Source organism: Plutella xylostella, chromosome 6 (assembly GCF_932276165.1).
Source record: "Plutella xylostella chromosome 6, ilPluXylo3.1, whole genome shotgun sequence".
Taxonomy (NCBI): domain Eukaryota; kingdom Metazoa; phylum Arthropoda; class Insecta; order Lepidoptera; family Plutellidae; genus Plutella; species Plutella xylostella.
In genome coordinates this window covers 11,824,448-11,836,808 of record NC_063986.1, presented here as the reverse complement: position 1 = coordinate 11,836,808, position 12,361 = coordinate 11,824,448, and the positions used below count along the sequence as shown (strand labels likewise).

Genomic DNA, 12,361 nt, shown 5'->3' with positions numbered 1-12,361 from the left:
TTATGTACTTACCGGCATCATCTGAAGTGATGGTACTGATGACGAGCTCATACCGCCCCTCGTATTTCAGCACTTTTGTCTGAAAAATAAACAATTCCTTGTAAAAAACACATTCCCAAAACTCATAGAAAACGATTACGAGTATAACTTTATTTCGCTTTTAGCGATAAAGCCGCCTACTGTGCTTACTCTTTTATTGTAATGCAATGATGTTGTTTGTTTTTCAACTTTGTTTTATGTAAGTTATAAAAATAAGTGTAAAAAAGAAGAATCGAACGAACTCACTCGTCCCGTGAGCGGCAGCCGCCTCCCGTCCTTGTACCAGGCGACGTTGGGCGTGGGGCGCCCCTCGGCCGTGCAGTTGAAGCGGACCGTCTTGGCGCGGACCGCCTCCTTGCTGACCGGCGGGATCGTGATCACGGCCGGCTCGGTCAGGGAGACTGACCATGTCTGGTGATAAGGATGGACGAAGATATTTATAAGGTGTTTAAAGGAACACACAAAAAAATACAACAAAACAAATCTGAGGAGATCTTAAAATTCCTTAGCAAAATACGATACGGCATTTGAAAGAAGGTAAAAAAGCAATAATATTCGACCTTATCTACGAGTTTAACGCAGCGAAATTAAAATCAGTGCTAATAATGTCACATATAAGTAGGTATAGCGAACCATTTCTAACCTATGTATAGGTAGATTGTGTCGAAGTTAAGACAACTCACAGACATCAGTATGTACTTATAGAAAATATTTATGGCAATATCCTTTTAAAAAAGTTGACATTTATTTAGAAAATGTCAAAAAGTGTTAGTTTAATATCCATAACAGTATCACACATTCAAAAACGCGATTAATTTACAATCACCATCGGAGAAACAACGGAAAGTTACAAAACGAGGAAATGCGAAGACATTTAATAATTTCGTTCCGGGAACGGCCGTCGATTGAAAGAAACCTTTCAGCCTGAAACTGTCTCTGAAGGTATTTAATTACATCTGCTGCTACAGGGCGGATAATTTGCGCCCAAATTCTCAGAAGTGGCACGAGTAGGCCCGCTTGATCGACAATACAATTATCAATTTAATTTCTATCCCATCATGTTTTTTATTACTTCCTGATTTTTATTTATACTTATAAAGACATAAATAAGTTAATTATTGTTTTCAGAGCTTTTTTAGTTTAGTTAATGAGAGCTATACAGGAACCTCGACATTCCTCCGTCATCACCATCACCATCATCAGCTGTCAATAAGCATCTACTGCTGGACAAAGATATATTTTAATAAAGCACTTAGAACAACCCTAGTGAGCACAGGATAACTAACTTCTATTTCTTAAAAGAATATACGTATCATATAAGTACAGTAATGTAGCGAAGTTTTTGTAATAAATAAATACCTGAGTAACATTTCTTCCTTTTACTGTAAATGTTAAAATGTCACGAAAGCAGCGCATAAGTAATACAATTATATCATAATATACGGAAAGACTTCCAAAGACTCTGAATTGAGGAATCTTGTGAACTTTCTCAGAAAGTATTCGTTTCCCAGATATCGTCCCACGTTCGAAGTGAGCACTTGAGGAGTGAGGATAATATTAACATCATGTTCATGAACAATCTTACAGTGCTAAGTATGTATTGTACCAACCTACTGCTACCTACAAGCACTCTTAAAGTTTAGCTAATTTAGTTGAATTGTATTTTTCTCGCTAGCTTACAGACCTTTACCCATCTTTAAAATAAATACATACCTACTTAACACAATCAATCAAACTTATAAACTTACGAATGCATGTATATGTCGCAGGCAATTTGTAAGATCTCGCCGTTTACATACGGCGTCGGCAGTTTACAAACGCTCGCTGTTTTGTAATTTGCCGAAGGCATATTGTTAACTTGTTCAATCGTTCCGATTTCGATGTTAATTGAAGTTTTAGGGTGACCATGATAAAACACAGTTTGAACTTTGATCAAATGGAAAAATCTGACTTTATTTCAGGATTTCAAGTAAGACTTTTTAGTTTTATTTTCTTAAGTAGGTACCTAAGCAGGTACATAAGTTTAAATATTTAATAAAAAAGATACATTTTAATAAAAAACGTAGTCATTTACACAAAACAATAAAACTAGGCATTTCCAGATAAAAACAATCACTGGTGCTCGAATGCATTAAACTTAGGAAAACGCTAAACCCTTTACTAAACAATTTATGAAGCTCTAAATTAATATCCTGCATGTGTCCTCCGTACACCGGGATCTATGGATAACGTAGTAGTTTTTAGGTGCGGGATAACCTCAAAAACTTTGTCGCTTGTCTACGGCCTTTTTACTGCTCCTAAACTGTCATAAATGACTTTAAAGTCACAATTATTAGGTGAAAATGCTTCTACACTCGTAATATTTGCTGCAATTTTGAGTATTTATTGAGTCACGGAACCACTACTTGACGCCATTTTTGTTGTCGTGATCAACAGCGCCGCGCGTGGTAAGAACCAGAACTAAATTCTTCAATTTGCCGCGGCATTATGTAAACGGCGTATGGATTGTCAATGAAATCTTTTGGCATATTATAAAATGACACGGCAATTTACATTTTGCCTTCGGCATATTACAAAACAGCGAGCGTTTGTAAACTGCCGACGCCGTATGTAAATGGCGAGATCTTACAAAATGCCTGCGACATATACATGTACAGCGGAACAATCCCATGACTCGACATCTTTTACAAAAATGGAGAGCAAAATGACCGCTAACGAGAAGGGATCGTGACAAAGATTGTTCAAAGGAAATTACAATAAATTGTAAAAAAGATCATTATGAAAGACGCTGAAAGAAACATGGCGACGCGATGTTAAAAGCAAAAGAAATAGGAAGATCTGAATTTTGTTACACAAATAATTTGCTTCGCTTTTTCCTTGAAAGTGATTATATTTGTTTTAAAATTTAAGCCGCAAATAACTGTCTTCACTATCAGCCATGTCATACTGGATCAGCCCTATCGCAACATCTGTTTCCTCATTCAGCTACTACCTACCGGGTAACTGACTAGCATCGGTCCAGGGGGTCTTCTAAATGACGAAAAACTAAGTTTCGGAACGCTGCCGCGCGAGCCACGACTCTATCTCGTTGTACGACAGCACTCGTTCGTTCGTTTCTCGTCGGTATAGAAGCATAGAGTAACCCTCCACAGCGGAAGGTGCCCTGTGCTTTCGTGTCAACAACTGATTTCAAACAATACGTAAGTAAAATAACAATTAATAATACCAAATAAATAATAGCGACGCTGTCTGTATTGAACTTGTTTCATCAGCAAACAACTCGTGTAAGAGGCAGTGACTTGACACACCAGTTGTACGAAATAACTAAGTTACACGGAACTTGGAACTCGTTAATCTGTTCCTAGAACTCATTTCTTTGGCAAGGCCGTATAGTAGTAGGTTTATGTGATATGTGTTGGAGAATTTGTAGACTTAGTAAGTAAAATAATAACAGTGGATTAACATAACATAAATGAGCTTATATCCTTGAAGTACTTCTAAGGATGTTAACATACAGATAGCATAGTTACGAGCTGAAAATATTCAATATAAGCAAATCATGCACTTCGCAGTAATTTTAACATTCGCACATGCACTTATACCTAATAATTAATCAGTGTTCCTGATCCATCCATGGCCATTAAGTTAGAATAACATCAATATATACTAAAAATGTCGTCATATGCAGCATAATACCTCGTTCCACCTAAAGCAATCGCATTAAACGGATTGCAGTATTCTTTAAGTCTCTTTTAACGCTGACGACATAGTTGATCCGTAAATTTGTGACCATCCCTTTAATGCGCAGCAGCGAATTATGCAATAATGCATCCAGTGGCGTGCATTGGAAGAGGCCTACGTCCAGCAGTGATCTGCTATACACGCAGAGAAATATCTGGCTACCTAAACGAGAAAAAACGCTACTGTAACTAGAACGTCTGTTTGCAAACGTGACAGCAAGACTCGCGACTTTACAAAAACGATTCTGTTATTATTTTACCTGTCGGTTTATTAATAACAACTAGATGTTTAGTGTAACCGACCAAACAATTTAATACTAACTACAAGTTAACTTACGCGCCTGTTACAATACCAATGTAATTGTAACCATACGCATACGTCAAGTAAAGATTACTAGATCGATTGTTAGGACTACTATGCAATCTGGTAACCATAAACACTTTTTTCTTTGGGTTTACTAAATACTTTGCTGTATCTACTAATGAATTTGTGTAATATAACGACTCGAACTTTAATGATTACTGTTCGTATTGCAACGCTAGCTGTATGTTAATTGTAACAAATACAATACAAATTGTAATACTAGCATCCTAGATATTGTTACAGCTACTATTTCGTATGCAGTACCTACTGGTTTAGGGGTCAGCGCAGGCAGACAACGGAAAGATCCTCGCGGAAATTATTGCGGTCATTGAAAAAAACCATGTCACCATAGCTTAAATTACAAAATATATCTAAAAATGGTGACATAGTTAATTTTTCAATTGCCTCGAAATTTCCGCGGGGATTTTTCCGTTGTCTGTCTGCACCGACCCCTAAACCAGTAGGTACAGGCATACGAAATAGTAGCTCTCTGGAATCAAAAATAAAAATATGAAGTACATAGAAAAATGACATTTATTTTATATTCTTAATTCTTCTCAATATAATCATCTGGGTTGTATTGTAATTGTAACCACTTGATTTATTATAATTATCTTAAATTGAGATCAATTAAATATCAGACTCGAATAAATATCGGATAACAGGATTTTTTAAAAATGATGTAAGTACTTATTTGTTTAAGTTGTTGAAGATCAATATCCAGATCAGTTATGCTATGAAAGCATTAACAGTGCTATAGTTTCTGTCCTTTTTTCTTAGCTTTGGATGGTCGCCATAATTGTTTTTTCGTCCTGCATGTTTCCCAGAAACCATTATTATATTGACTCCATTTCCTCGTAATTTTCATCATCTAAAAAACAAAAGATTAAATTAAAATATTTAAAATGGTATACCTTATAATGTAAACATAATGTTAATGAAGTCGTACATTTTATTACCAATCAAAAAAATACAATCAAATAACTAATATTTATAGGTAGAGGTACAAACTTACTTTGAAACGTATCAATATACTGAGGTAAACCCCACTGCTGCAACAGCTGAGGGATATCTCCGTCAACGTCATCGGACATCACGCACAAAATCAGGTCAAATTTAGCGTAAAATACACAAAAACAAATAATTTATAATCAGTGAGCGCTAGGTGAGCGTGGTCAAAGACATAATGGCGGCCATGATGGCTTATATGATGATTTACAAAACAAAATATAAACAGAACAAGATATTTAGCTATGAATACCACCTCGATTGTTATTGTAACATTATTATTTTAAATAATCTAAAACACGCTAACAGAATAGCACGCATTAATACATACATTGTACCGTTTACTATTTCCGGGGTGGTTTTTACTATAATATTCTTGTTAGGCAAAACCACTACATAAAAAGTAAACCAAATTAAACACAAATTATACGACACTTAGAACGATATGTACCTACTGCAAACAATAACTTAGTTGTAATAAAAAGATTATTGTTTTGATTACAGACACACTCGTAGTCCACCAGTAACATTCCAAATCATTAACCGGAACTAGATCATTTAGTGACTGTGAATCCCTGTTTCTTAGTACACACAATTCATTATTATACATACTAACATAATTATTGTTTAGGATGCAATAATTATTGATGTTTTAGTTCAATCATATTTTTTGTGTGCTACATAAATGAAATAATATAACGAAACATACGATTAGTAAGAGTGAATAATTAGTCGTAGAGATAACAAGGACACAGTATTTCAAACTAGAAAAGTTGTAACCTAATTCAACTAATCGATTTAGTAGTTCTGTTTGTCACCAATTTCTCTGCGTGTAGGCTGTTGATAATAAATCATGCAGTATTCATCGCTATGAACCCACCTTAAGCACGGGTCCTCCAGCCACGCGGCAGGAGTACTCCCCCTCCTGGTCGAGGTCTACTCCGGTCAGCGCCAGCACCTGCGACACCGCGTCCAGCTCCGCCGTGCGCCCGCCGGGCGGCGTCCACTGCCACACCAGCTGGGGGGGGGGAGGTGTTAGGATTAGCGTCCATTTGGTACAATAGAGCTCGAGACAATAGGTTTGTAGGAAGTTACCAGTTGGCTAGGACAGGAGCTTCTTTTAGCGCGTCGGTGATAAAACTGCGGGTTGTGTTTAGTTAGTCACCGCAGTCCAATGATTGGTCAGTCAGAATAGGGTCAGTCGCTAACTGCCCAACTTGGGGGCACTGCTTTCGTTCACTTTATCATTCGTGGGACAGCTGAATCATATAACCAGGTAGCTGACAATCATAGCAAAGATACAAACTCAGCTCTGGTGGATATCCAGCTCAACATAAAATACTCTCACTACTTAAACCAAAAAAAAACTAACCTCAGGCCGCGGCTCCCCCCGCACGGGACACGGCAGCAGCGCCCGCCCCCCGCGCGGCACCGCCACTGCGCCCCCCGCGTCCCCCGCGGACACCTGCAGCGCGCCCGCCTCCACCGCGCCGCTAGATGGCGCCACTTGTAGTAGGCCCCGGTGTGACGTGCGCGTCTTGTTAAGGATTCTGTTTGTTGCTGTGCATCTGTGGGGGGTTTAGGAATTACAGGTGATGTTACAGGTGGTACTTATAATATACGTAACGTAATTTGAAAAATCCGGTAATCCATTCGTATAATGTCTCAGTAAGTATATGAGACATTCTTATCGACAGATGATACGCACCGAGGCTACGATACGAGGAAATGAATAAAATTTGGACCCGGGTTATCTGGATATAATTATGCTGTAAAGTTTTTCTTTAACATCTTTATCTGTGTCCCACTGATGGCAAATGCCTCCTCATATCATTTTTATGCCCTCCTATATGTACATATTTATATGTTTCAATACGGTAATACCCAGAATACTACAAAGGAAAGAGACACGTAGGAAGGTTAAAAACACAATCACCAAAAATGAGCCCGTCGGGGACGTTATTTCAGCGCAATTGTATTCACATAGGTAAGTACATATTATTTCTCGAAACGCCCTAGGTATGTGTACATAGAAAGAACAATTATTTCCACAATAGCTTCACGCTCCACTTCATGAGTTTCCGAGAACGGCGATGTTTATGATCAGTAAACAGAATTTGGCACTTAACATCCCCTTTATACAGGGTGGAGTGTCGTTGGTAACCAAAGGAAAATATATGTATGTAATTTAATATATGTAATTTTGTAGCGCAAGTTCTAATATACACTCACAGGCAAAGAAAAGGTTCCACTGAGAAAAGCACCAAAATACTCCTAAACGGAAAAGGCTAGCCTTATGAGGCCTTCTGCAACATTGAAGTGCATTTCACAGAGCATCAGGATATTGCCAACTAAAAGCGGTAATATTTTGTTCAAATTTTAAATTAAATGTTGGAAAAAATTGGGTTCGTTTGGTGTCGCCATTTTGTGAGTGGAACTTTTTCATTGCCCGTGAGGGTAGGTTATAAATTATATCAATTTTAGTGACCACTTTCGATTCGACCACTAACTAACATCCACCCTGTATGTACCTAAGTATTTCTAATACACAAAGTTAGTAAAGTACTTACTTATAATAGCCAGCATCTTCTTCTCTCACGTCCGTAATTAACAATTGATTTTCTAAAATGTAATATCTGAAACAACACGTAAAATCACAATTAAAATTCAATGGAAAACTTTAAATCATAAAATGTCTTGTTTGAAGGTAACTACTGATAAAGTTCGTGTAACTTTTTCACAAGTTCGTAAAAGAGAATGAAAAACAAAGCCACATGGATATTCTCTCAATTTCTAGTCTTTCTTCAGCATGCTTTTCGATGCTTCCCGTGCTGAATCAACTCGGGATCAACAATTAAAAGACTTCCATTCCTTCCAAGCACAAACGCACAGTCCATCCACATCTTCACACCCTCAGCCATCCACATTACCTGGGATCCTCAGGCAGGTCCTCCCCGTCCCTGGTCCAGGCGAGGTGCGCGGGCGGCGCGGAGTGCACGCGGCAGCTCAGCGCCACGGGCTGTCCGGCCGTGGCTGTGAGGTTCTCGGGGTGCTGGGAGAACTGCTTCTCCAGGGCTGGAAGAGAGATCAGCCGTTGTCAGAAGGGTATAAGTGGGGTGGAACTTTTAATGGGAGGGTTCGAGCTTATCACCTTCCGGAATAGGTGTATATTGGGTAATAGGTAATAATTGCCTATTGGTCACGTGCTAAGTAATACCACGGAAGAGATCGCTATAACCGATAAAACCGTTAAAACCGTCTTTTGTAGCCTAATTAAGTTGTAATGTAGAAGTTTCTATCTAATACAGAGTACAGAGTTAATTAAATAGTAATCTCAAGTAATTATTGAAAGAAAAAAAAATACACGCACTCGTATCATGCCTTGTACTAATGTACTTACTCCTTTGTGGGGTAGGCAGAGGTGCATTGCTGCACCCACTTTTCGCCAGAGTGTTATGTTAGTCCCAATGTAATAGGGGGCGGGCCTATTGCCATTTTACGGGCACATCCAAGACCCGAGAACAAATATCTGTGTTTAAACAAATATCTGCCCCAGCCGGGAATCGAACCCGGGACCGGGTATTGAAAGAACTAAGTACACAATATACTTTCCTAACAAGTATACTTCGTAACTTATAATCACAGGTAACTTCTAATAATAGGCGTTTATTTGCCTACATGTTTTCATATTTAGCAAAGTTATTATTATATCAATAATAAACCCAAGAAACTGGGGCCTTGGAGGAAAATTATTGTGGTAATATTAAACAGAAAAGTCCAATTTATCCGGTAAGTTTCGGTGAAAGAAAGGCTCTCGGTCGTTAGCTCAATCCTGCGTGAACAGAACACGACACTTTAGGAGAGCTTTACAAAGAAAGATCGTTTGACCAATAGCAGAGATTGATATTATTGGATGTGTTTTGCTGTTCTATCTCTATGGTTTGTCTTTTGATGGTAAATCCAATTGCACCAAATCAATATTCCTAATGCCTTCCAATATACATGATATTTTATCTTTAATAAAAAAATGGAACTTAACTAATGTTGACAGTAAATATGAAGTTGTAATGCTTTTAATTTATAGTTCTCTTCAACTCGTATATAGGCTGAAAGTCGCTCTAAATAACAAGTAAGTAAATAGTGAAGAAATCTCGGAAGTTATTCGACTAAACCACGGACACAAGTAAGGCACAGTTAGGGCAAAAAGAGGGTTTAATTTGTAGACCAGGGGACGCACTCCGAAATTAACACACATAATACATTACTTAATTATCATTTAACGTATAATTTCATTTCACGATAGGCTAGGTATACTTAACGTGGTTAAGCCATGTACTATGGCAAGTTGATAATAGAGTTATATTTGACACCCTATACTCAATTACTCATTTACTTTATAGGGTAACAATAATAAATCATGATAATTACCTATCTAATATTACTGTAAATTACTATGCTAAAAGTTTTTAAGCGTTACCAATTCTAATATAAGGCAATAGGGATAGTGTCAGATAACGTAACATGGTAGAGTTCGTACACTCGGGGTAGGGTGGTTCTGGGGACAGTGTTCGCTAGTTGCGACACGTGTTTCTGTGAGGCAGTTTGATATTAGTTTCTTGTGGAAGACCGAGCGGGCGAACCAAGTTCAACTACGGTAGCTTTCAAACATAAACAAGTGTCAACAGGAAAAAAGTTGATTATGGCAATAATTTTATTTTATTATTTGTACGTTTTACCTCCCAGTTAAAGAAAGAAATAATCACCCATATTTTTCCCGTTGCAAAGTCAGTGTTGTTGGACTCTACCGTGGTTGAAAAACTACACAATATAGGTATGTATTAAAAAGTTTTTCATATGTTAAGTGTATTATTGTTTTCTATTTGTATCAGTGAAAATATTTATGTGGTGTTTTCTTGAATGCGGCTTTCCGGTTAGTGACAAGGGAGGTTTAAAATTTTAAATCTGGTTTATTTCTTAAACTTATACTTCTTTTATAGAAAACATAAACAGTGTGTTAGTACTTCCCGTATTTATAAAGAAATAGCGCAATGCGCCAACGAAATTATTATATAAAACAGAAACTGTTTAGTATTCGCGACGGCCCGGAGTAATTTGATGTACAAAAGAGTTGGATTAATGTTTTGTAATCAAATAGCCGCTTTAAGGAAAGGCTCTTGACAAGGGCTGACGACTACTTAAATAATAATTAAGTTTAATTTTCAGAATTATTATGATTCTGGAAATTCATTTCATTTCTACAGAGAAATTCTCGAGACGTATATATTAAGCCACTTAGAATTAATAAGGACAAATGTCTGCTTTTGCGGCAAGTGTGCCTTGGTCTGTGTCTGGGCGGCTACAGAGTCCCAGGTTTGTTTCTAGAGTTGGTTTTATACAAGATGTTAGGAAGAAGGTCATCCTTATTCAGCATTTGAGCACTGTGGCATAAAACTTTTTTTATGAATGTTTATTATTATAAAATTAAGAGAGTATTATCTTATTTCTAGTTGATTATTATTCATAGCATTGTTAATGCCATAGCAATATTGATAGTTGATGGCGTCGTTTACAGGGTGGAATGTAATACTATGACTATAGAGGATGTTCACATTAGCATGTGGCGGGCACGTCCGCGCGACGCGAAGGGAATAAACAATTATTGTAAATCCTGACGTTTAATACATAAAAAAGCTTTTCATATTTTATTTTAAATAAAAGCAAACTGGCTTTATCTACTTTGTTTCTGTTATGTATATTGGCTGTATTTGAGCTTAGCAACTGCTGATTTTTCAAAAGTACCTAATACCTACTGCTTTAAATATTTATATTTAAATTTATATTTCCATAGAATAACAAACTGTTAGGAAAAAATCTTTGAACCCTTTTTAAATCTCAGCTATTCTACAATATTCTTCCTGTTTTCCGGGAAAATAATAATTAAGATATCCCTCTGGCAAGAGCTCCGAAATTTCTGATTTCACAGAAATCTTTGATATTAAATCTGACACGTGTCTTTATTAAGATAACATAAGTAATTAATAATTACAGGAGAAAACTATCTTGACTGTTACTACGGCACGGCGGCGTAGCAATAATCGCTACGAAATTTGCTACGAGTTCCGGTTTGTAGCATGACGTGACAAAAACCTTGTTCGATATACACTTCTTTTATTAATCATTACTTTCTTATTGCTCTACCCCGCAGGCCAAGCCATACCGTGCAGTGCACACGTACCCACCACGGAGTCACGAGTGGGAACATTACCAAATTACATGGTGGAGGCAGGAAGACGGGCTGTCATTGAATTACGGAACTAAAAGAGCCCCTTGTTATTTCATATAATCGAGTTTCAGTTTTTTGGGCAAGATTAACCTTTTTGGTGCGTTACAGAAAGGTAAGCTCTCACAAGGAAGAAATTGTATTTATTTTATTGGTCAGGTAAAGGAACTTATCCACTTTCCACATAATCAACTCGATTTTAAATACCTACCTATATAATTAAATTATTTGTTGGTTAGGCCTTTTACAGGACGTTTTTACATAATAACGCTAACTTAGAGGTATAACAATACTCAAAGATTAGAGAGAGAGAGAGTTTCCAACATTTTAGTATCAGGAAATGTGTAGTAGACTCCAAGTTCCCAACTCTCGTGTTATCACTAAGTTTGTGAACAAACGTCTCAGAACAAAACTAACATTCTGATCAAAGTTGGACAACTATTAGCATATTTATAGAAATTCGTGAACTGATGTATCCCATTATGTCGCCCTTCGGAGACAGTTGCTAGTACATACTAGTACCTATAACTGTAAGGGATGTCAACAAATAAGGCAACTTAGGCAAATGAAAACATTTCTTACCGAAAGTTATTAGGTACCTACCTGCTACCTAAGGTCTTAACTTTTGTCCACCTACAATATTAAATAACTTGGTAGAGCAAAGGTCTCAGGCAAAATTATATCAAAACCGCCTGTCAAGCTTGGAGATTACGCCAAAAACCCTCCAGTCTTGAAGAAGGCCCATGTTCCACAGTTGACTATAACAGTCTGAATATATTCCTTGTTTATGTGTGTTACTCTGACGAATTAACTTGAGACTTGACCATGAAACTCGCAGCCCCCCAGATACCTTCGTACTTCTCTCGCCATCGCCGCACAAGTCTGTGTCAGCGGCCGCGGCTCGAGTTTGTTTTCTACGTCGATAAACAC

General features: G+C 37.4%; 1 protein-coding gene across 1 annotated transcript in view; it reads right to left on the bottom strand.

Moving 5' to 3' along the window:
- Window positions 1–12,361, bottom strand: part of LOC105381051 (immunoglobulin superfamily DCC subclass member 4) — a 60,446-nt gene that overhangs the window by 13,412 nt on the left and 34,673 nt on the right. The window contains exons 4-9 of the mRNA XM_048621875.1: window positions 8,082–8,226; window positions 7,722–7,787; window positions 6,524–6,719; window positions 6,032–6,169; window positions 286–450; window positions 13–79 (exon numbers count right to left, since the gene is read on the bottom strand). Coding sequence (XP_048477832.1) covers window positions 13–79; window positions 286–450; window positions 6,032–6,169; window positions 6,524–6,719; window positions 7,722–7,787; window positions 8,082–8,226 — 777 coding nt within the window. The remainder of the gene's footprint in view (window positions 1–12; window positions 80–285; window positions 451–6,031; window positions 6,170–6,523; window positions 6,720–7,721; window positions 7,788–8,081; window positions 8,227–12,361) is intronic.